Consider the following 25,938-nt stretch of genomic DNA (forward strand, 5'->3'; position numbering starts at 1 on the left):
TTAATTCAGTCTTGGCATCAATGCTAATTGTTTCTTTATTTGTAATTACTAATCTAATTATATTTAAAATCCAGGAACTGCATTTTTGTCACTTCTCGAGGGTAACCTTTGCAGCTCTGGTCTTCACTACTTTGTGCAATATACCTAACAGTTCTAGGATGACGTGCAAGACGGAGGTGTGACCGGTTGTTGCTGTCCTTGCAGGATACACACCATCCCGAGCGTGCCCATTGTGGATTGCTTCCAGAAGATTCGGCAGCAAGTCAAGTGCTACCTCCAAATGTCCAACATGATGGGCAAGAACGAACTGCAGGAGGTGAGCTTCACCACAACCCACTCTGTTGTCAGATAGACTTGTTGTAGGAATGTTAAACAGCTGAAAGGCCGTTGACAGTCAGCCATCTCCAGAGGAGAACAGAGTAAACCAACATTGCCACGACTCCTAAACATTGCATTTAAAATGCATAAAGTCATATTTCATAGCCGTGACTGCAGTGATGGAAGTGCTGCGCCAAATCGCGCCATGAACAAAAGTCTGCTACATCTTATGCCAAAATTCCATTTTTGCTTAGAATTGCGCCACACCTGCGCCAAGTTCGGCTTGAGGGGGGAATGCAAGTATTGAAAGCCAAAAAATTGTGAAAAAGTTGATTTTTCGAAAACAACTTTCTTTTATTGTATATTCCATAAACTATGTCCTCTGTAATTATCAACACCTTATCCACCCCGTGAAGAGGGAAATCCAGCGAACCTGGAGCTCTGGCGGGATTTGCTATGTTGGGGTTTAGCTATTAGTGGGGATTTGCTATTTTATGGTTTGGCGCTGTGGTGATATGCGTCGCACTTGCGTTTGGCTTTTCTTGCTCCATCATCGTCGGTGGCATTGGCTCGACAGCGCCGGGTGAATTGACGCTGTTGCTCGCGTTGGCGCTCGACGCGGGTGAGGTCTTCGTCGGGGGAGCTTAGTCGGCACTTGAAGTTCTTGCCGGGCTGGGAGCAGCAGCAACAACGGTTTCACATTGGCGGCATGCACATTCTCACTTCTGGGTGCGCCGACAGTCCTCGTACTCCCGCTGCTCCTCTTCGGAACGTACACCACTGGTGTAACCCATGTGAAGTCTGAAGTCCAACTGATAAGGACAGTGGCACGATCTCTACCTCACAGACAAAGAACACACACGATTGGTGGGTGGAGACAATGACGTTTTATTATAGCACGGCTACGCCAATCGCGACGCAGGCTCTAGTTCACCGCACAAATGGCCGCCGAAAAGCGCGGGGCATTGCGCAATATCGAGGGAGAGAGACGCCGCGCGTGGTGGAGGAGTATGCATCACTCGGGAAACAAGACCAAGATGGCAGCGGTGGAGAGGAGTATAAAGTGGGGCATACATCGTTGCATATGAAAATTGTTGGTCTACGCTCGGTCCGTCGCCGGAGACGATCCGCCAAAACCTAGCCATAGACAGCTTTGCTGTAAAAAATATTTACAATGTCCCGGCTGCTTCCAAATCACACTAAAGAAGGAAAATCGAGCGGTACTTTGAGCGATTCCTACTCTCTTTCAACTTGGCAAATGGCCGCCATCTTGGTCTTGTTTTGAAGCCGAAGTTTGTTTCTTCTTTTTGCCACCATTCAAAGTAGTGTCCACCGCAGAGTTCTGGTGTGATTGGCATTTTTCCGCCTCAAGATTGCAAAGCAGTGATTGGCCAAAGCACCCACTCAGGGGAATGTGCGACTACTATTTTGTACGACATTTGTTCTCCTTCTGTTGCCATGGCTACCGCGCCTTTGGGGCCTCGCCGCCTCGCCTTGCGTCGTCTGCTTGCTCCCGCGCCTTGTCAACTCTACTATACTTTTTGCCATCTTTACGATCGTTTGCAGCCCTTTGTTTTAGCAGTTTTGCGTACTTTGCCTGCATGTTTCATGACCTCATAAAATGCAGAGAATGTAGTAGTAGATGGTGCACGCATTTGATGCACAAAAGCAGTCCATGCGAGCTTCTTTGCATGGCGACCATCAGAAGCGGCATCAACGGCCCGCCTCTGCGTGGTGGGACACTGATGCTCATCGCGTTGCTACTTGAGATTGTGGTTCTTCTATCTATACCTTCAGCCGTCCAAACCAAGCGAATACAATAGCGGAACAAAAAGAAAGTCTGCAAGAACACTTCCAGCTGTTTCACGGGGTAAATCCGTTTCACGTGGCACAATCCGCTTCCGCTTTTTCTGATTTTCGGTTGCCACATTGCTCGCCCGAGAGAAAATGAATGAATATACACCGTGGATGATGACTTATATGCATGAGTACTGTGTCCACAAGCTCTTTGCCGTACGAGAACAAAAATCGCAAGCAGAATAGCTCCAACTGGCTAAATGCTGAAAATGTGTGTGCAACTTTCAACTGCCATTTTCTCGAAATGAATCTTTGCGCTGGCATTGGCGCTTATCTCAGCAATATCCCGGGAACTGTTTAATAAATTTGCATGCATGTCTTTTTTATTCCATTCCTAAATAACTTTGTGAGAGCATGACAAGCTTTCTTTTTTAGAAAATTTTGTTAAAAGTTTATAATACTCAAATTAAATTTGATAGATGAGGATATGACCAACAACATGAAAGTCAATATTGCACAAAAACTTTTTTGTTTAAATAAATTAATAAAAGGGGCTTTGTTATGCCCTGGGGTGTCTATCCAGGAATGCTTAAAATAAATTTCACATTCCCACCATGTTTTGCTATTCCTCCAGGCCTGGGATAAAGGGAGCAAGTGAATTACATTGAAAACGTTTTGTAAATTAAGAACCCATGGACACAGGTTTATGAAACTTAGCAGTTACTTTTATATGTGTGCTATGAGTGTACTCTGAAAGTTTCATACAAATAACTCTAAAAATAAAATGGTTAAACTCCAAACCCCTAAAGTAAAAAAAAGACAAATTCCACTATTGGTTGATTTTAAAACGTGTTTAGAGAAGTAGAAGGAAAGCAAAATGGTGCAAATATGTATTTCACAGCCTTGTGGCCAGAGCACAGTCAAAGGCTCTAACACATTCAACCCCATACACAGATACTAAAAGCGTAAGTCACAGGACATTCACTGCTTTTGATTGGTTTAGCCGATGAAGGAACATGTACAAGGGAATGATGAATGCCATTATATCGCGCTTTGATGCTGTTTGATTGGTCCCATTGGCTCGTGCCGTCGGCTGTAGCGTCGACTTAAGGGTAACTCCGGTACATTTTCTCGTTTTTAGGGTTACGACGGTTTTTAGTGAAGGAAATGCCCCTGAACTACAAGGTGTCAGTTTCTTTTCGCTGCCTTGTGTAGTTTTGTAGCTATCGTATCTCAAAGTTTTGTTTCGGGGGTCCACGGTGAAATCGAAACTACCGGCTCAAGCATGACAGCAACCCATAGGATTAGCTGCATGGCCATCGTGTGACGCAAAGTTTGTACATATTGCGGTACCGCAAAGCTTACGACCGGCCTAGCCGCAAGAGCAGTTTCAATCAATCAGGTAAGACGCTATGGCTGCTTTACTGCTCTCCTTTGCAGATATCAAATATCTGTAGCAAATATTAATACACACTCATAAAGTTGTCGACTGAAAAGCGAGGGCCGCTAAAGCATAACATAACAAGCAGAAATCTTCCACTGGGACGGCTGAAAACGCAGCGGAAAAACTTGGCGAAAGTAGTGGCAGTACAAACAAGAAAAGTCCTTAAAAACGAAGAGGACATCAAAGCACAAGGTTGCTTGACAAACGGCTAACCCACTGATTGCCCGCTTAAAAACTGGTGGTAGCATTTGTAACATTGATTTTAGAGTGGATCGCGGTTTTTTATTAGTGCGGTATTTTGGCAGTGCTCGTATTTAGTCTCCGTAAATCTTTATCAGTCATTTACTTTGATTAGTCTTGTGACCGGAGTTACCCTTTAAGGTGAAATAAAGTGTAGAGATTGCTCGTCAACCGCTCTGGCCGGCTTATCGCCGACAGCATCTAAATTTCCAGACTGTGCCGATGATGTCAGGAACTGAAAGCCGCGAGAAAACTTTGCAAAATAGTAGGAAATTATGTTTAGGACATTACAGGCTGGGAGTCCGGCAACCGGGAAAATGGTATGTTCCCTCTGCCATCTTGTGTTGCTCACGCAAACCAAACCTAGACAGTCTCTCGATAATATAACACGTCATGAGGTCATCATGAAGTCAATTTGTTCTAGCAAACTACAGGCTCTGCCCATTAGCCAAGCTCTCGGTGTAGACTGTTCTGGCTCATTCACAAGCAACATTTCACACGATGCAATTGAACCGTCATCATAATGGTGGTTCTGGGGGGGGGGGGGAGAAGGGTGCCGGTATGCTAGAGGCATACCTCACAAGCAACACTGTAGTCACTGAAAAGGTGAGAATGACAGGGAGGCCGGTCCTTTCGAAGACACGCCCTGGCATTTTCACTTTGTCAGCGACTACAGCCAAGTCTGCGCGAGCTTACCGCCGAAATGGAGGAAGCGTGTGAAGTTCGTCGCCTCCACCAACGACTCTCGCCACTGCCGCGCGTGTCTCAGGGCCTGGACGTGATAGAGTCCACGAACCTCAAGTACTTCACCAAGGACATGACGGCGGAGTTCTATGCGCTCAAGGGCCTGTTCCTGAGCCAGATGGGCCGGTCGGAGGAGGCCAACAAGGCCCTAAGCGCAGCAGTGCAGATGCACGACACCCTGGTCAAGGCCTGGGCCCTCTGGGGGGACTACCTGGAGACCCTGTTTGCCCGGGACCGCTGGGAGGCCCGCCAGCTGCCCCTCGGGGTCAGTGCCCTCACCTGCTTCCTCCACGCCTGCCGGCACCAAAACGAGCCCAAGGCACGCAAGTACCTCGCAAAGGTGGGCACGGCCTTTATTTTTACCGGCTATCCTTCGTTCATTTCTTCTAGGCTCAGTTTCACTGCAGGCGGTGTGTTAACACAGAATGCGTTATAGGGCTTGTTTCCACAAGAAGCATTGTGTGACGAAATAGTGTCAGGATAACCCGTCGCGCAGTTATGGTGACATAAATTAATTATCATTAGTTAATGATAATTTAAGTCGAGGAGTGTAGGGCATTCTGACACAGGAATCGAATCCGAGCCCTTTCGATTTGTGTCTCAATACTTTGCACCAGATGGATGACACTAACAAGAGCACTTAAAGCTCCTCCATATGGGAAATTATAGTGTGTAGGCAATCGGCATGACCTCGTCAGGTAATCTCACGACCTCATCACACAATAGCACAATAACCTCCAGTGATGTGACGTCGTAGACTCCTATATAAGTGCAGCTGCGAGCTGCACCACTTTTAATGTGTCAAGACAGCTCCCGCGATATGAGTAGATGAAGGCTGTTCGAGGGCATATGGCCAGAGCATGAAGCAGCAGAAGGAAGACAGCGTCCCCTTGGGACCAAAACAAATTTAAATGTGCCCACGGATAAGGCCAGGGAGGTGCATTATGCGCAGTGTCTCCCAGGCTCGGAGAAGTGTATAAATAAACACTTTAGATAAAGTCGGGGGACCTTATTTGTGGGATTTGTCTATGCTACAGTCGATGCCAGGGTAAGAGTTGAGGGGAAGCTCCTCCCACTTCTCTCCACTTTAGCAGAGCGAGTGCTGGAGATGAGGTGACCTCCTCTTCAGCATTCGCTCTGCTAAAGTGGAGAGAGGTGCGAGGAGCTGCCCCTGCACTCGTAACCTGTCACTGACTGTAGTTATTGCCAAACGTAACCACCATATGCTCTATGGTAAGTTTCTTAATACCTCACTCCGGGATTTTGTTTATTTAGTCTATTAGGTTCATTCTTTGCGGTTGCAACTTCACACTACTCCATGTTTCAGCGCTTTCATACTGAACGCCAAAATAACGCCTCTTTCGGCTTGTCCCTAAGCACGCGTACTCCCAACTGATGACCGCGATTCACGTCGTGTCTTCTGCTCCTTTGCACTCGCACCCGGCGTACGAGATTAACCCCCTCGCTCGCTGCAGGTGCTGTGGCTGCTGACGTACGACGACGAGCGGGGCACCCTGGCGGAGGCAGCGGACAAGTACAACGCGGGTGTGCCACCCATGCAGTGGCTGCCCTGGATCCCGCAGCTGCTCACCTGCCTGGTGCGCGCCGAGGGCCGGCTCCTACTCAATCTGCTCGTGCAGATCGGGCGAGTCTACCCGCAGGCCGTCTACTTCCCCATACGCACCCTCTACCTCACCCTCAAGATCGAGCAGCGGGAGCGATGTGAGCCTCCTCTTCTGGCGACAGAGGGCAACCCTTTGTAACGCACGGGTTCTCAGAACTAGGTCTCTGGAATCCAGGGACCTCGGAGCACCCTTGAGGGTTCCCCTGGCTCCCAAATTCGCTCAATCATTCCTGTCCCTCGGTGAAGCGTTCTTGCAGTTTAAAGGGGTTGTGACACGCCGAAAATAAAATATGTGATAACTATACCGCTAGGACCCATTGTATGTTCCTATAATCCTGCTAAATATTTTTTTTTATAAATGGCGCTATAGTTTTGTGGATAAATCGATTTGTATGCAAGTCCCTCGGATCCGCCCCATTCGAAAAGGCCGCCGTGGCTGGGAGGCTGGTGACGTAGCCTGCCTCTCGTACAGCGTCCCCTTGCACGCACTCACAGACTTGGCTCTCTTGACGTCTCGAGCTCCAGCTACCTCGTTTACCATCCGCGTTTTGAGCATCTGGTCCGTGACAATTACGTCTACGGCATCGCTCGCCTTGTCAAGGTGTTCGACATTGATCGCAGCAGCGATGATAGGGATTGCTCTCAAGAGTTGTTGTAAGCAGTTCATATTGACTGTGACCCGATGGCGAGTTACGGACGAACTTGACGTGGTCACCGTAATCCGGGAATATCTCGCAGACAGACGCATGCAGGGTGGAAGGTCAACGGGTTGGGGGCGAGATTGAGAATAGCGTTCGGGTTGCCGAGTTGCGTGAGCGGTTTTGATCGTACCACGGCGAGGAGAGCTTAGGCGATCATGGGGGTCTCTAGAATGAGAGTGTTCATGATCATGTGGTTTATAGACGCCATGGTGTGACTAACTTGGGCAGTGTTGCCTTGTTGCCAGGTGAAAATTATAAACATTCTTAAATTGAATATTGCAATTATCAGAGCTCTAAAAATTGCGTAACTTGGTGTATATACTAAGTAGCCTATGAGCATTCCATTTTAAGAATAATCTATCCGTTTAATTTTCGTGTCATAACCCTTTTAAGCGCTGGTTCAGAAGATTTGAGACATTCATTGATGTGTAGCTTTGTGCGAAACGCTTCACTGTCACAACGAGCTTGGCACCAGCGGCCTTCTGCCTTTTAGTTGGAAATGGTATTCGTGGGTACCAAGTTTTACCGCCCGTAGTGGAACCCAGCGAGCAATTCCCCGCCACAGTAGTGGTTTTGGTGATGGCCTTTTGATTTTAGGACAAAAACAAAAAGTTTGGCGATCGTCCTTTCACATTAGCAGTGCCGTGCTATCTAGATTACTTTTTATGAGGTCTCTAGGCTTCTGCACTGCTTTACTGTGCATCACTGCCAAGGCCAAGGGGAATTCCTTGACCATCAATCAAGAAAGAGAGAGGTGTTCCTCAAGGTTGAGAAGTTTGAGAATCCCTCATGCATAGGTTCCCAACCTGGGTTCCTCGGAGTTTCGTCTGACATTTCTCGAATACTCAAAATCTCTCAAAAATGTTTTAAAAGGTATTTTTAAAAACTTTTTTTTTATCTATAAGTCACGTACAACATGTATTATAAGTAATATACTCAGGAAGTGCACATTTATATAGTTACATTGATTCAGAGTTTTATATCCAGCTTGTTTATAAGCACGTTTTGAGAAGCTTTTCCTGTTTTCTGAGAATTCATTTTTTCGTCACAACACAAAGTTTTGCCCATTGTATCTTTAGAAACTTGGATCCCAATACTTTTTTCAAGGTCTACTACCTCATAAACCAAAGAGCAACAAGCCTGCTGTTTCTGAGAAATGCTAACTACAAAATTTTCTAATTGGCAAAGACTGTAATGACTTATTTTTAATTATCAGCAAAAAAAGTTTCAACTCGTGAAAAACTTTCTTTGGAATAATGCTAAAATAAAGTAATGGTTTTGTTGCACTCTTTGCTGTTTGTAGGACATACGGACATACTTTGCATCATTCCTCTTGATAGAGGTATTGTAAAAAAAAGTTGGACCGAAACATTTGTGATAAAGTTTGGGTTTTCTTGAAAGTTATAATAGATAGGAAGGAAAATTGAGCTTATATTTGTGCCTGGCACAAGAACTTAAGGGTAGACTTGAAAATTTTATATAAATTAAATCAGAAATCACAAGAAAAACGTTAAAAGACCAGGGTCTCCCCTTTAATACCATGGTAGCATCGTTGAGCCGTGCACTGACACGTAACTTTGAGCTGTCACCCCCGTTCTGTGCATAAAATTAAAGAAGTGCGTAGCATTCCTAACTTATTTTATTGCAACAACACCAAGAGGGGAAATTGTTGTCATTCGAGGTAGTTTGCTGTCCCTCGAGGCCAAAACGCCACAGAACTCCCACCGTGACTGACAGTAGTGGAAGTGTTTTTCTTGTCCTCATTAGGACCCAAGTGCTTCAAGTGTCCAGCTTTTGGGAGGGCTATGATATATGGAATGTCATGATCCAGTTCTCAACTGTACTCAAATTCAAATATGATTGCACGCTCGTGAAATCACTGCATCATGAGCCCATACTGGGCGCTTTTTGACCTAAGGGAAGCGGCTAAGCTGTGGATGTTACCGGCACGCTCTTTTCTGGTGCAGACAAGAGCAGCAGCGAATGGGGCCCCGAGCAGGGCAAGCCAGGGTCTGTCCATGGGTCGGGACAAGGGGCCCAATCTGGGGAGGCCCCCTCCCCAAACACCGGTCAAGGAGGGGCCACGGGTAAGCTACCAGCAATCTGGACCAAGCCCCATCTTGTCGACTGTGATGCTGTAGAAGTTGACGGTGTCACAGTCGTAAGGAAAAGAGAACCAGTCTAAGCTGCCGCACTTGAGAATTCCTCGCTTCCAGCTTTCATACAGACAGTGCAGTAAGAACAGTGAGAATATTAGAAAATCTCTGTATTGGCCACTCTTGAATTATACGTCCACCAATAACAAAGTTTCTTATTCCGATCAGAATTTAGAATATATGTGCCGTGCTTTGAAATAACTGGATGATCTTATTCGCTTAGTGTCTGGAAACAAAAATTTAACGAGGCAAGGCCCATTTAAAAATCGTGCTGCGACAGATTAAAAAAAAATAGTAGCATGCTGTCTTGAGGAGCCCCTCTGAGCAGGTTTTGCGATTGTGTCTTCTTCGATGGCTGTTGAAAATATTCAACGTGTGAGGCTCTCCTATTCGTTTCTTGTAAGGAGCCAGCTCTTTCTGGGATTTTGTTAATACAATTTTCATTAATTTGCTTGTGTTTAGTTGGGATGAATTAAAGGCAGAGTATATCAACTGAAGCTCTGCCTTAGGTGCACATATATGGTGCATTGACATCCTTTTCAAAGCATTGTAAGTGCCCCAGTTTGATTCCATGTTTCGGATAATTTGCAACTGCACACATCTCATGTCTTTGCACTTGCCGACTCCCCGCAAGATGGGGGGTTACGGTCTGATTGGCTAACCGCACGTGCAGGAGAAGGGGCGTCCCAGGGCGGCCAGCCGGGCGGGGAGTCCGGCCCGATCCGTGCGACGCCCTCCATGTGGCGCTGCAGCAAGATCATGCACATGCAGAGGGACCTGCACCCAACCGTGCTCTCCTCCCTGGAGGGCATCGTCGATCAGGTAGGCCGTTCCGGATCACGACTACTAGGCACCAGGGGGGCCCTTGGCCCATCGATTCCTGCGCGAGAATGTCCGCTAACCCTTGGCGACTACGGGTAGCCGAGAATTTTGGGCCACACTATGTATTGAAAAGCTATAGCATTGGCATTTGTCTTGAGGCAGCACAAGGTTTCACACTTGGCTCGGGCACCATACGCGGCTACTGGTGTTTGCAGTTTGTCTGCTTTCAGGCAGATGAACTAGAGCTAGAAGTCAATGGAAAATCGAACAAACTGGAAACCACTGATGTTTGGTTGCTACGTTATGTCACTGGGTGTAAATGAATCAGCACTTATGCAGGGTAAACCTTTTGTGAAATGTGATGATTTCTATGTACAGTCAACTTCCGAATTCAACCTTGACAGGGACATATGAAATTGGGTTGAATTATCCAAAAGTTGACTTGAAAGCTGCGTGTGAAATTCTGAATATCCAGCACTTTAGATCAGGTGGGCTAAAATTTTTACAATGAGCCGCCGCACACCGCCGGACGGTGTACGTCTTTCATGTTATCAGTGAGGCGGTGGCACCACCGGCGCTGCCGCTGCTGCACTGCTGTGGAGCAGCGCTCGCTGCTCTGCAGCAGTGTTGCAGTGGTTGTTTTGTGTTGAGACCCGGCCGTGTCTCAACCTTGCTCTCTTTTTCTCTCTCTTCACAAATCAACGCGCACTTCAAAATTTAAAAAAAAAAAAAAAATTTTTTTTGTTGACGCGCGGTTGATTGCACTTGTAACTTGCCCAGTGCCAGTTCTCTCTAGATCAAATTAACCAATATTTTATATTTTAGAATAGAAATAACGAGTTTTTTTATAGCGAAGCTGTTTGGCTAGGGTTCCGTGGATATTTCATATGCAGTAACAACTGCAGGCACTCACCTTCCCCATATAAAAGATTCAAAGTAAATAACCAAAACAAAGCGTTGACAAACGTGCGGCCAAGATGCCGTTTGTTTTATGCTTTTGCTTTAGAACAGTTACTGCTGCAGACTCCAGCATGTGGAACAACATTCCCTGCATTCTCCTTGATGATTGGGTAATTTAGCAATGCAGTCGAGCCTGGTTATATCACACTCAGGTATTTAGAATTATTGTATGCATCAAACAATCCAAGCAGCCCTTTGAAAATCGCATGTAATAGTATAGGAGCGTTGTCTTTTTGTTTCAACTCCCATGGCGAGGACGGTCGATATAGCAAAAGAACTCATTGCGCTGGTGGCGAGCACATTGCTTGCCTTGCGTGGCTGGCAGGCCACCAAGCCAGCATGCACGCTAGAAGATAGGTAACGAAAGAGCAGTTGTAAAAATAAAAAAAAAAAATAAACCGTAAAAGAAAAAAAAGTGCAGGATGAAAAATTTTATTATTATTTTATTTATTTATTGATACTACCGGCCGCCGTGGAGCAGCGAAGGTAGGAGGGATACATCGATCAAGTTTTACGAAAAAGCAAGCGCAGAGTGTGGTGGCGCAGAAAAGCAAAAACAAAACAAAAAAACACTTCGCATATATAATCACGAACACACGAAGAGCAGAAGAATATTCTTTTAAGGGGTATCAAGGCCTGAAACCTCAAAACTCTGGTAATTCGTTTATCAATGCTAGAAACAGTGTCAAACAATTTAAAGAGACAGTTTGCTCGGGTAACGCATTCCATGCATGGATAGTACGAGGAAAATAAGAGTATTCGTAACAGTCAGTCCTGCACTTTATTTCAGTGATTGATTTACTGTGTTTATTTTTTCTGACCCTAGATGTATTGAAGTGAAAGTAATCTTGATAATCTAAGTTGTAGTTCCCATGCAAGGGGAATGGCACGCATGCACGTGTAGGGAGAGCAGGGAGTGCTTGCTGTCGGAACGAACTGTAGGCTGCGCCATTTCCCCAAACACTGCTGATGCTGCGTAACTCCCTAGCCCCAAAATAAAATACTGTAAACGACTTATTTTTCGCAGGTTCAATATTTCGTGATTTAGGTCAAAGCTGAAGCTTTGGAATAATTCGCGGGTTCTAATTTTCGCGACGCGGTGAGATCTCAATATAGATTCCAATGTCTTTACGTTTAACCGGAATTGTTTGCGGGACTTATTTTTGCGAACTGTAGGCGATTCGCGAAATTCGTGAAAATTAGGTCCTTGCGAAAATTAACTCATTTACAGAAAGCACAAAAAAAAAAAGGCTTCGGCAAGTCGAGTGTGTCGACAACAACGGTTGTGCAATCGCTCTTTGACCGCCTTATCATTGTTTACCTTTTTCTTTTGCTGTTATTGCTTTGCTCTTTCTTTCTTTTTTTATTCTTTTCTTTTTTGTTGCCTGAATTTAGTGAGCTTTCTTTTTTGCTGCTTGCTTAAAGGGATGGTGAACCGAAATTTGGATTTCATAAAAATAATGCTGGAGATGTAGGCGGGGCACTACAATCCCTACAACACTACTAGTAAGGCGATATCTCAAATGGGCGGCCGTATTTTTGAAAAAAAGAAGTCGAGATTGAACCAGGCCGAGGCGCGGGACGTCAAGATACCGAGTTTCCTCCTCTTTTCGCTTCGCTCCCTCAAGGCCGCGAGGCAGAGAAGACGCGAGGCCGTTCCCTCTCCTTCTCGGAAAAACATGACGTCAACATTCCTGCCAAATGCGCCTCCTTTTTTAAAAAATACGGTCATCTGTTTGAGATATCGCCGTATGAGTGATGTTTTGGTGTTTGTAGCATCCCGTTGCACGCTTTTGCCGCGTGTTTTGGGGAATCCAGATTTCGGTTCAGCATCCCTTTTAAAGGGGCACTGACACATCAAAGTCATTTTTTTTTTATTGTTTGAAACGATTGAAAATGATGCCTGGGCATTACCCTAAAAATTCGAAACTTGGGAATTTAGTATTTGTGAAGTAAAAAAATGATTTCTAAATGCCGAATTTGAAGTTCTCATGCGATCCACGCCAGTGGAGTGACGTCAAATTTTGAGGGCTCCTGAGAGTCGAGTTTCTTTCGCGCCTCCGCTCCAAAATGTGTCTCCGCGACCCGAAGCGAGGAGAGGGGCGCTGGCATCGCGGGAAGTACCGTACCGGGAAACCGGTTTCCTGCTTGAGTGCCATGCTACCGCTGCCTATCGCTTCAAGCAGACAACGGTGCCCCGGCAGTTTCACAACCGAAACTACGATACACAGACAACAAACCCAGCTGTTTTGACCGTTTGACGATTTCCTTTTCGAAGTCTGAGAGGTCATCGGGCACCTATAAAAGGCTTTTCGTTCAATTCCCCGACTCTCCGATTACCCTCTGCCACATGCGCCGAGCGCCGCCATGTTTTCCAGGGGAGGATAAAAATCCAGAAGGCGACATCACAACGCGTTTGCGGTCTCCGCCAACTATGCTGTACTGTATTTAGCGGTTCTTGAATGCCCTATTTGGTAAGCTCCCATTTGTCGCGACCTTCGGTATTAGCAAAGGCGCCAGGAAATTTCAACTCGAGCTTAATTTAACATACTTTTGTATATAAAATTATTGGTATATTGAACTGTTTTATGATCCCCTTTGAATTCAATATATCCGAGTTTGACTGTAGTTCTATTCAGTAGATTAGTTATCAGTGGGCACCATTTTCAAGATCAGTAGACTCTTAGGTGGATAATAGAGGTTTCTCGAAGAGTTTTCGCTGTGTGACCCCCATCGGCCATGTCACTCTCGCACCGCTCCCTCTCTCTGCCGTCGTTTTAAGCGCTTGCGTGCCTAGTTTCCTTTCCTTCCGCCCTCTCGGGGTGGTGGTCCTGTCACGCGTGTCTAGTTTCCTCAGGCCCATCGGGGCGGGTCTGTGTTGTGTGCTAAACAGCTTTGCTGGTCATTAACCTTCACCGAGTGGAATGACTCATGATTTTTTCCATAGAAATGTATGGGCTCTTGCCAGGACCTTTGAACAGGGTCGAATTGAACGATATAAGTCGAATTAACCGAAGTCGAATTAACGCAAGTCGACTGTATACATTTGCGCTAAAAGTAGTTTACTCCAAGGGAAGCTGTTGTATATGGGTCACATTGTATACCGAAGGGACGCTAAAGTAGTTGCGTAAGTTGCCTTTTCCTGGTGATAATTTGACCTAAAAAATAAAAAAAAAATGATGACCACGTGTGGCCTTTTTTACTAAAATGCAACTGCACATTGCAACATTCTTTTTTTTTTAGCTATATCTCAGAAAGGAGGCCTTTCGTGATAGGTGGTTTCATTTTTAATGAGGGAAGAAAAGAGCCGCATATGAATTGTAGTTTGTTATTTTTTAGGATGTTTAGAGTGCTTCAATTGCGTTGTCTTCATGAAAAGAGAAACACAAATTCCACTTTAGCACCAAGTGTCACTGGAGCTTTGCCTGAGCCGGGCCGTGTCTTCCCCACCTCGCAGATGGTGTGGTTCCGGGAGAACTGGTACGAGGAGGTTCTGCGGCAGCTTCGCCAGGGGCTGGCCAAGTGCCACGCGGTGGCCTTCGAGAACCGGGGTGCTGTGTCGGAAGCCACGGTCACCCCGCACACCCTCAACTTCCTCAAGAAGCTGGTGTCCACCTTCGGGGTGGGCATCGAGAATGTGTCCAGCGTGTCCACCACCTTCTCCAATGCCGCCTCCGAGTCCCTGGCCCGCAGGGCACAGGCCACTGCCCAGGACCCAGTCTTCCAGAAGATGAAGGGCCAGTTCACCACAGACTTTGACTTCAGGTAGGAACGCACTGTACAAGGATTTGTTTTCTCTAGATTGTTCATTAGGACGAGACTTGACAAATTGTGTTAATTACAGAGAATGTTAATGATGATTCATATATGATTCAGCTTTTTTTGTGGGTTAATAAAGCAGGCACTTGTCAACATGTGCTATGTATGAAAAGTTTTTTATGTGCTGACTAAGCGCCAAGAAGAACTGTTTTTCAACCGAAATTTGCCCCTGCGGGCTATACAGCGGGTGTGAACTACAGTCCCAAAAATATGGTGTATTCTAACGTGATCGGTACTCCAAGTTGCCATATCCGTACAACCTTAGTTTAGTGTAAGAATAGCAGGTATCGATGATTAAGTTGTTTGTTTGTTTTTATTGCAGTGTCCCTGGTGCTATGAAGCTTCACAACCTGATCAACAAACTCAAGAAGTGGATCAAAATCTTGGAAGCCAAGACCAAGCTGCTGCCTAAGTAAGTTTAAAAAGCATGCTTTGCCTGACCTTGCAAGATGAGCTCTTTGTGACTTCGTCATCATGTGTAGGAAAACGAAATACTGCCTTTGTTCACACTGAGAGGGGCACTAAATCTGTTTCCAATTACAGCTGCACTAATTATCGGAGTCAGCTAGGCTGCTTTAGTACTACTCGGGCAGCTGTTACGGAGCCTGAACAATATGTTACACGGGGTGTGTGCAGCGAGCCACGCAATGTTGCCTGCTACTAACAGCACATTGTTTCAATGACAGGTCGCTGCTGATTGAGGAGAAATGCCGGTTCCTCAGCAACTTCTCTCAGCAGACAGCTGAAGTGGCCCTTCCAGGGGAGTTTCTCCTCCCAAAGGTGTGTTTTTAAAATATACTCCCCACCTACCTGTTTCTTTATTTAACACTCCGCATGCTGAGGGTGCCTCGGCACTCCACCTACCATGCACGGGTGCAGCACCGGTTCAGTGCAATGGCAGCTGATCTCTGGAAATGTGCCTATAGAAGCTGCCTGTAAAGCAGTACTTTATGGACAGTTTATAGACAAAATGAAAGTTTTACAGCTTATGATGTTTTATCTTTTTTTTTTTTTATAAATCTGGTGTTAGATTTGATATAACTTAGTTTTTTTTAGGTTCTCGATGCAATGTACATGCAGAAAAACCATGTTTTTGTGCACACGTGATGCATGGCAATGCATTAAAAACACCTACCGTAATATCCCGAGTCATCGCCCACCCCCCTACCGCCTGAAATTCATTAAAAAAGTGGGGTGGGCCATGTCTCGGTGGGTGAGCACAAACACTTGAAAAAAAGCGGAAAAAACCGCCTATTTTTCTCTGCGTATCTAGCGCTGATGCACAAGAGATACATCGAACTCAAAACTCGATTTAGTTTCATTGTTTTATAGAAAAAAATGCTCACGAAAGAATATTTTACTATAGCGAAGTCCGTTGCTTGCATACGCGCTAGAAACACCGCCGATCTGCATATAGCGCGAACGTTTGTTCCGTGAAAGAAAGTCACCACTATGTTCTCCTAGTTAGTAAAAAAAAAGAAAGAAAAGTCTACAAGAAAATAGAAAAACCGACCAGGCGCAACGAGCGAGCGAGCGAGCGGACCAAAGAAGCGACCAAGAGCAATGCTGGGAAAGCGGTGAAAGCCGGCGGTCGCGTTGGCAAGTACTTTGGCGTCGGGTGCCTTGTCAATTGCAAGCTCTTGCGCAACTTTCTTGTTTGGTGCGTACGTATGTGCGTCCGTGCACGGCGGGCTATCAATGCACGGTTGAGACGCTCTGCAAACGTCTGTGTAGGGCGTTCCAGCAAAGCTTTATTTACGCGTTGGCTTTGTGCACAACCGCGGTCGCGACGGGCGGGAAGAAGGAGCGGGTTCGCGGTGACCTTACTTCGGCGGAGACAGACTTTGACCTAACACTCCGCGGTAACATTAACAAACTCTTATTTTGTTATCTCCATCGTTTTCTTTTTTGCACGGATACACGACCACTTTGGGGTCGCTCACGGAGGAAATGCGTAAACAAAAAGAAGTGTCTTTCCCTCCTTCGTTTTACTTTGTCACGGACGTCCTCCAACTGTAAGGTCCGCGGCCGCGTCATTCGGGTAGGATGAGTGTTCGCGGATCGCAGAGTCCGCGCTGTGGTATTTGAAGGGGTGGGCGATGACTCGGTGTTTTTTTCAGAAATCGATATTGGCCCAAAAAATGGGGTGGGCGATGGCTCGGGGATGGGCGATGACTCGGGATATTACGGTAGTAAAATAAAATAATTTGCTCCTTTTAAACCACTGAGTGCAATGAAACACAAAAATAATGTGTGTGACGCTTCTTTCATGGTAAAATAAAGAAATAGCAAAAATGTCGATTCAAGGGGCTACCAAACGTTTCCTAAATTTTTCATAAATAAAAAAAATATATATATATATACATTCTAACCAAACCCAGATAGTCGAATTGTACATATTCTAAAGTATATGCATGCCAAATTTGGTTGTAATTGGACAATATTGAGAACAGAAATTCTTATGCACAAACTGTGAAGATGCCCCAAAATGACACAAGAAGAAAAACGTGTTTAAATGTTACCACAGATGTGTAGCTATACTCATTCGCAGTGCAGAAAATAATATTTTAATAAATTTCTGTGAGAAATCGAAGTTACAGAAGTCTGCAATGGAGAGGAGACAGCTAGGCCTACCTGTCAACGTAAATGTGAGAGCAGGCGGCGTCACAACTTGAAGAGCTACGCAGAGAAAAATTGCTCAAAATTCATACCATCGTGGTTTGCCTGAAGGTCTTCAAATGCATATTTGACTCATTTAGCAATCATAACCAGCACTAATTATTTTTATACATTAAATAAATATAAAGATTCAAAAATAATAAAGCACCGTGAAACGCAAAATCAATTTTTTTCAAAATATTGCCGTTTTTCGATTTGCATCTCCCTTTAATGGTAATGTTGCCTATATGCGCTGTATTTCCAGTGTTTCTCAGAAGCACAGTTCAAAACTACAACAGGTCGGGAAGGAATGCCTTTTCCCTATGCGGAGAGCAAGTCATCTGCTTCTTGCGCAGGGGATGCAGTGACATCAGAACGACGCCGAGTTCTGATTGGCTTTGATTGGAAGGATAGAGGATAGACCTCAATGCTAGATGCTTTGAGGTCTACCCACTATTTCTTTCAATCAGCCGATAAGAGCCCGGCATTCTGACATCATCGCAACCTCTGTGCACGAAGCAGATGAATTTGCGCTCCGCATAGTTGTCCTCTGTTACTATCGTTGTCGGTGAAAATTCAAATTTAATAATGATAATGATAATCTTAATTGCTTCTGACCACATTTAAAGAATGACATGGTTTTTACACACTACTTCCCAATAGAATAAGGGATCACTGTCATAGTGCAACTCACAAATATCAAACATAATTTTTCTATGGTAGGTGGTAGTTTCTTGTAGGCACGTTGCTGTGCACCTTTCTGCCTTTCTTACTATATTATAGTACAAGCAAACACGGCATTGGAAGTGCCAGTTCCGCTTTTTTTATTGTCATTAGCAATCTGTCGCCATTGACCCATTTTTTCTGTTGCCCGCAGAACAACCACTACTATGTGCGCATCGCCCGCTTCATGCCTCGCGTGGAGATAGTGCAGAAGCACAACACCGCCGCACGCAGGCTCTACATACGGGGCCAGAACGGAAAGGTGAGTCGGCAGGGGTCTTCGCTCTGAAGGAAGCATTGCATTGTGAAATGTCACGGCTTCTGACTCATAGGGTCGTGATTTCATCTTTCTTTGTGATTTTCATTTCACCTATATGCCTTGGTATTCGAATTTCGAATATTCAGATTTTCTAATAACAGTTTCGAATAACGCGCTATTCAATATTCGCTTTGAAACAAACAGCGATATTCTTACTTTTCGAAGTGTTGATCACAGCAAGTTAGCCATGTTGAGTGCTCTTCCAACCAAGCACCTGTGCACCGCGGGAAGGCAGTTCGCGTCTCCAGCTCGCTGCTCGCCCTCCCTCGGCGGAAATGGGAAGCGCTCTAGTGAGGGTCCTACGGTTCTCCTGCTCAGCAGGCACGGCGGGACTGCTCGCGATCATGGCTCGCGAAATGTCATTGCTGAATGCAAGCAACACTCTTCATTGTCCCAATGAAGTGCTACAGCCGGTATGAGATTGTAACTCTCTAGAGGGTTCTAGTATGGCGTATAGAAGCAAACACAAGCGCCATGCGTTTGCATTAGAGTTGCATGCTCCACTCTGTGCTTGCACGTCGTTGCCGTGCTCTCATCCAATACCGCAATTTTGGGCTCCGCGCATGCGCAGTGTGGAACACGCAAGACTAGTGCAAATACACAGCACTTGCATTTGTTTGTATACACAATGTTAAAACTCGCTACTGTTTTACCGGTTTCCAATGCCAACGAAACGTGCTGCAGTGAGCAGACGTGCCAACAGGTAGGTGTTCCTACGAACTGGAGGTTCGAAGGAGATTTTTACACGCTTCCTTCGAAGTGTGTAAAAATTAAAGAAAGCAGAAGTTCAGGACATATTGGTATTTAAAAAAAAAAATATTAAGAATAAAATCCTTTTTGGGAAGGAAGGGTGGCCTTTTGTCCAGAAGGGTTGGCAGCAACTTGGGAAGTTTTGCCAATTGTCAAAAGTCACGACTTTGACTGCACCGTATGCTTTACGCACAATTAATGTAATTTTACATGTATTTTTCAGATTAGCTAAAATGTTTCCATTGATTTTAGACTATTTTACTGTTTTTATTTTATATCTTGTTAATTAAACACACTGAAATTGGCACCAGTGATTTTAATTTGCACTCTTTTGCTTGCCATAGTTGTTCGCGCTTTTGAAATTAGATCATAAGCAACAAGCTATATTAGAGCTTGAAAAACTGTGTATAAAAATATTTTAATTGTATAAATATTATTATTAATACGAATTGAGGCAATGTAAGCCCCCAGTAAACTCTACAATTCCAAAAGTATGCCATTTAACCGTAACATTTCTAGAAAGATCTCATTTATTTTTTTAGCATATGAAAAACTTTGAAGTCATTATCAAGATGGACAAACAGTCAAACACTGGGTGTAATATAAAGTAATATGCATCACTCGTTGCTTGAAGAAAACACACACACTCCTGCTCTCTGACTCGGATTCCGTCTTCGGGCTGTTGTAGTGAGAACAGCGTTTACTAATTTATAGGTTTTGTGAACATATTCTGAACTCATCACCCGTGGTGATATTTTTGTAAAATTTAGATTGATTCTGTTATTCTTGTGTTGAGAATAATGTTAAAGCCATTCGTCATCTAAATACCCCAGAACCCCATTAAAAGGCCTGCAGTTCATTATTTCACATGATAATTATCGGAGCGAGAGAAGGCAGCAAGAAAACACAAATATCAGCACTGATTTTTTCAACAAATAGAAAATTAAAGACCCTGTCTTTGAAGGGACACTGAACTCTCAAAAATATTTTGAAGTCCCTGGATGAAGCACCTATGTCACAAAATAAGGTTTCCGTGAACAACTTTTTTAGCTCAATAATTACGCTGTGAGACAGATCTTGGCTTATGAAAGAAAAATAGAGGTTCGTTTCGGTTTCGTTCCTGAATTAAAACGTACCTCCTAGCGTAAATATTACGCCAAACACTATTTTTGTTTTCAGAATAAAGAGGTGACCTGCGCTTATAACATTCTAGCTTCCTGGTGTAAGGAGGAATCATTTGTGTCACTCAGTGAAAAGACAGCACAGTAGACAGGATCAGCAACTGGTATATCGGCACTCATCTTTGACCCTCACTATAACTGCCATTTGGAAGACGAGTGGCGCTGCCTATACCGTAAAATCCCATAAGGGCGCCCTCCCCCAGAGATCGCCCATCCCGTTTTTCTGGCTAAATATCTGTAACATAAAAATTCCAAAACATAACCCACCCCCGATTCCCGTCGGATGTCAAGTGATGTCCGACGGGAATCGCGCATCAACGGCGCGATCGGCGGTACCAGTGTGTGCGAGAAGCGAGTTCATAGCGGGTTTTCGCGTTTTTGTCTGCGATCTGCACGGGATATCGGCTAGCATAACACTGTAGTTGTTCCCGCGTGTATATTGCATCGTGAAATGCAATTCTGCTGTGTTCGCGATTTGCGGTATCCGTTCCCCCAGTTCGTAGCGGCTTCCCGTGTTTTTGTCTGCGATCTGCTTGCACGATATCGATTTTTACCTGTAAGTAACACGCGCAAGTTGTTCCCGCGTGTATATTGCATCGTGAAATGCGATTCTGCTGCGTCCGCGATCTGCGGTATTTGTTTCTGTGACATTTGAGTTTGTAGAGTATTCCCGTGTTTTTGTCCGCAATCTGCGCACAATATCGGCTTCCATGACAGGCAAGTTTGTAGCGGGTTCCCGCATCTTTATTGCATCATGAAACTTGGATCTGCTGCGTCCGCGATCTGCGGTATCCGTTCCCGTGAGATCCGAGTTCTTGGCGGGTTTCCGTCAGTTCTTCGCACCGTGTAACGCGAATCTGCTGCGTCGGTCACTTGCAGTATCCTTTCCCGTGGCACGGGAGTTTGTAGCGAATTCCCGCGTGTTTATCGCATCGTGAAATGCGAATTTGCTGTGTCCGCGATCTGCGATATCAGTTCCCGCGTCACGTGGTTTGTAGCGGGTGCCCCGGCGCTTATCATTATTTTTTTTATAAAGTTTCGCTGTGGCATCCCCAAAGATAGCCCACCCCATGTTTTTCACCATTTATCTCTTCATTTTGGGTGGGTGTCCTTACGGGATTTTACGGTAGTGAAATGGAGTCGGAAAAACCGCGGAGCTCGCGGACTCCAGAGGTATTGCTTTCCCGCAGTGTACAGGTGCTTGGTTAGAAGCCCACTGTGATTATACAAGAAGCATGCAGCATGAGCTACACTGGCGGAGGTTGAGCAGTTTCGCGTGGCTCGCATAATGAGCCATGCTCCGTGCTGCGCAAGCGCGAGGCGTAGTGACGTCGTACGGCGCACAGCTGGCCCGTCAAAGCCGCCGCTGCCGCGCGCTCCGCCGCCACTGCGCGTGCCTCGCCGGTCTGCACATTCCAGAGGAGTGACGTCATAGCCGCAGCAGACGCACTGGCGCCGCCGCGTGCCCAGCTGTGCGCCTCCGTTGCGCAGTAGCCAAGTCTGACGCTGCACCGGAGCCGCTTTATTCGCGACTCCAGCAAAACGGACGCCGCCGAGCGGGAAAACCGGGAACCAGCCGGTCCAGGTCGCTCCACGCCCCTCCGCGTCTCTGGTGGCTTTCGCGGAGACGTGTTGTCGGCGCGGTGGCGAACAATGTAATTTGACGAAGGTCCGAATATTTCTTAAGTTTGCCTGAGTGATCATTAGTGTGGTGAGGCCTCAGTAAATTGTTTTCTTCTATTACGTGTTTGAAAGCCTGTTTACTCCACAGCACACGGTTGCGTGCTTTCGATTTCTTGGATGGGGAGAAATCACGGAAAAACTTTTTTGATTTCTTGTCTGTCTCGAATCACATTCAAAGTGACGACTGCTTGGTAACTGATACTGGAGGGAACATCAATGTTGCAGTCAAGTGAATGGGAAGGTTCGATAGCTGCTTTTCTTGAGTTTGGTTGTGTTCGGTTAGCTTCAAGTTTGAGCCACCCACGCCGGTCGGTGCGTTGGCTATTCATCTTGGCTGCTTTTCGCCGAAAAGGCCTCTGGACCACACTGAAGGAGTTGGGCTGATTTTGCAATTACTTGATTCAGGAAAACTTGCTCGCTGCAAATGACGAATGAGGGAAATTATCTGTTTTCAAAAGGTGGGAGACAAGTCTCGCAACGTTAGATGCTGCCACGGCATTTTGACCTATCGCGCTTCCAATATTTATATTACCAGGACGTCGAAGCCAGCAGTAATATACGTCTACATTGATCAGGTTGACCGGTCACAAAAAATATACTAATTTTCTCCGTTCAGGATTCGAAGCAAAGTTCAATGCAGAGAGGTTCTGCGCGGATCTTCAATGAAGACTCTCTTCAGTTTGTCTCTGTGCTGCCGGCTATAGAACCATTTGGCTAAATTTAAGTAGTATGTCTTCGTTTGTCAAATATACTTTTATTCAGCAGCTCACCTAATAGCTAGTCAACTAAGCTCATATTTCAACCCGAAGGATATACTAATATCGCTTTAGTGGGACCATAGTACGTAATATAATACATAACCCGCTCATCAAAATGACTTCTCGATTGCTACTAAAACCTGAATTGAAATACGAGTATCAGCTGCTTAGTGGGGCGCCGGCGGGTTAACATGGTCCTTGGCTCAAAAAGTGGTTGCTTAATTTTCGTAAATTTCCTGCAGCCTGTGTTGATGGCCGAGCAGACGACTGGAGCTGTTTCGTAAACGCGGATACGCACAAAAGCTCGATTCTGCGGACAGATAAGTCGCATGGTCGAGGCATGCGAGTTAGCTGAAAAGTTACTATCTGTGGAACAATTCTATAGTTATCGCCGCTTTCCTTAGATGATCAAAACTGACTAGTATATTACCGTCTCTCCGGAGCCCATAGTTTCGGTTTTGAACGAAATCTCCGAAACGAAAGTTTGACACGAAAAGAAAAAAAAAAAACACCGGCAAAACAAAACTATGCTTTGCAAGTTTATCTGCACCGGCTACACTTCACCGTCTCAGTTCAAATACCTATAAAGTTGGGCATTAAACAAAAGAAAATCTGTTAAATTGAACGCGCCACCCATTCAGGCGGCCCGGCCGAGCCGCCGCGACCTGGACTCAGCCGCCATGTTTGTTTGGTGGTGGCGCCCCCTATAGGTCGCTGGAGTCGCGAATAGCGCCTCTCATTTTGTGCGCATAAGCTCACGCTATGTATATCCTGGCACAGCCGAGCTAAGCCACAGCAAATTTTTTTTCTTTTTTTGTCAAAGTTGAAATTGAGGAAAGAGTATTTGCATATAGCAAGCAGATTTATTAACTCCATCAATAAAGATAGCTGTGACAAATTTGTTGTCCACATGCCACAGTTTGTAAATATAATGCATATTAAGATTAACTGAGCTTAGAAGTGGGCAAGTGGAAGGTGAGGAACAACCTTCACAAGTTCAGCTGAATTTTCGTTTAAGAATGGTGTACAGTAGTGAAAGGCTCGAAAAAAATATTCTATATTCTATTCGAAAATATTCAGCCAAAGCCACTATTCGCTTCGAACTCGCTTCGAACTTGAAATTCTCTATTTGCACATCACTAGATGTTTTTAATCTTGCCGTCTACGTGAGATGCGATGTGGCAGTTCTAAGCTGTAAAAATATGGTCGAGTTCATAATTGGGCAGCCTTCTTTATTTCTCTATTTGTTCCGGAAGCTCACAGAGCAGGACCTTTCTATCGTTAAGTATGTTTTACCAAACAATATCTTTACTACATCAGGAGGCATCGCTCCATATAGATCCTTTTTCCATGTGCCAGATTTGAGCAGAAATAATTGATCCTCTTGAATTAAAAAGAGCAAAGGATAGGCACGGACATAAAGGAGGCCGGACAGCGCTATTTAGCGCTGTCCTGTCTACCTCATGTCCGTGTCTGTCCTTTGCGCTTTTTAATTCAATATGTTAAACCAACTAGCCCACCTTAATATTTTAACTGATCCTCTGTTACCCTACCCAGATGCCCAGACACTGAAATTAGTAATGACAAAATCACATATCTGTGCTGGTGACGAGAACACTGAGGTGTCTAAAAGGTCAATAACCTGCCCCACAACCACAGTGACGAAGTAAAGCGAAAATAATGAAAGAATAAAAAGAAGTGAAGGTCAGTTATGGGCTGCACCCATACACAGCTGCTGAAAAGTGTCTACCTTAATATCCTGGGTCATTGCCCATCGCCTAGTCATCGTTCACCCCACTTTTTGAGCAAATATTGATTTCCAAAAAAAACGTTGCGATCACCCACCCCTTACAAATACCCCAACGCAGATTCCGCGATCCGTGAACATGTATCCCACCCGAATGATGCGACTGCAGACCTTGCAGTTGGAGGACGTCCGTGACGAAGTAAAACGAAGGAGGGAGAGACACTCCTCTTTGTTTATGCATTTGCTCCCCGATTTCTACAATCCCAAAGTCGTAGTACATGCGTGCGAAAGGAAAACGATGGAGATAACAGAATGAAACTTTGTTTTTCTTACAAAAAAGCTTTTCTGGGCAAAAAAAAACAAAGTCTGAAAGCTAACACAAGCAGTAACCGATTCAGGGATCGCGAGGTCAGCGAATGTCTTTATATCCTGGAATGTAACTGCGGAGTGTAAGGTCAAAGTCCGTCTCCATCGAAGTAAGGTCATTGCGAACCCGCTCCTTCTCCCGGAACGTTGCGACTGCGGTTGGTAAGGTTGTGCAGTCTTTAAGACAAAGTTGACGGGTAAATTAAGATTTGCTGGACTGCCGCACGCAGACGTTTGTAGAGTGTCCGATTTAGAGCTCCGTGTTCGTGGTGCCACTTTCACTATTTCACTGTCCGAAAGCAGACCTCAGACGACGGCGTGTTTGTTCACCTCAATGCACCCGATAGGCGGAGAATGTCCGGGGCCGGGCAATTCTTCGTCAAGTGTGTGCACCGCTCGGTTTCACGGTTGATCACTGCCGCAACTACAGAATAGACCTAGTATTGCTATACAGTGTAGACCGCATATAACGTATGTTGCGGGAGTCGCAAAAATCCGCACTATAAGCGGTACCGCGCTATAACCAAAATATCAATTTTTCAGGGCAAAATGCATGTCATGAGACAACTTACCTTTGTAAAACAATTTATTTTATGTTAGATGAAAAATAAAGCTTAGTTTGAGGCAAGTCTTTATTTCACCAGACTAGTACACTTCTCTCTCAAGTGTGTCACACATTTTGAAAGAAATGAGCGGCTTTTGCCTGGCTCAACCTGTTAACGGCGTCGTGGGTTTCGGACGAACGTTGCGAGCGTTCAGGATTGCTAACCCTAATCACTTTTCTCCGGTGATGAAAACGCGTGAAAATTCGCATCCTTTATGCGGTACGCGCCAGTAATACCTTCAACTTGAGCACAGGCATGAAATGCTCCAAATAAGAAATCCGGGCGATGTTCGAAAACACAAATGTTTAGAAATCACCACTGTAGTCGAAGTAAACAAACACGACAAGGGCGTTTCTGCCATCTTGAGAATGCTGCCATGACATCGCCGCACGAGTAGGTGGATCTTCCCTTCTAGTACGTGCTGGGTTACCATAGCAACACACAACGAAAATTCACAGTCAAGCATAGCGCTTTTACGCAGAACGATGAGCTTCCACCATGCCGTCTACATCGACGATCACAA

The 25,938-nt window shown here is 45.3% G+C and overlaps 1 protein-coding gene across 1 annotated transcript in view; it reads left to right on the plus strand.

Annotated features, from left to right (window-relative positions):
* Nucleotides 1-25,938, plus strand: part of LOC8034764 (transformation/transcription domain-associated protein) — a 127,152-nt gene that overhangs the window by 82,756 nt on the left and 18,458 nt on the right. Inside the window, exons 57-65 of the mRNA XM_040207274.3 lie at nucleotides 205-316; nucleotides 4,569-4,883; nucleotides 6,019-6,265; nucleotides 8,836-8,955; nucleotides 9,698-9,846; nucleotides 14,264-14,571; nucleotides 14,948-15,037; nucleotides 15,312-15,405; nucleotides 18,161-18,268. Of these exons, the coding sequence (XP_040063208.2) occupies nucleotides 205-316; nucleotides 4,569-4,883; nucleotides 6,019-6,265; nucleotides 8,836-8,955; nucleotides 9,698-9,846; nucleotides 14,264-14,571; nucleotides 14,948-15,037; nucleotides 15,312-15,405; nucleotides 18,161-18,268 (1,543 nt within the window). The remainder of the gene's footprint in view (nucleotides 1-204; nucleotides 317-4,568; nucleotides 4,884-6,018; nucleotides 6,266-8,835; nucleotides 8,956-9,697; nucleotides 9,847-14,263; nucleotides 14,572-14,947; nucleotides 15,038-15,311; nucleotides 15,406-18,160; nucleotides 18,269-25,938) is intronic.

This window comes from Ixodes scapularis, unplaced genomic scaffold (assembly GCF_016920785.2).
Source record: "Ixodes scapularis isolate PalLabHiFi unplaced genomic scaffold, ASM1692078v2 PGA_scaffold5__190_contigs__length_132052651, whole genome shotgun sequence".
Lineage (NCBI taxonomy): Eukaryota > Metazoa > Arthropoda > Arachnida > Ixodida > Ixodidae > Ixodes > Ixodes scapularis.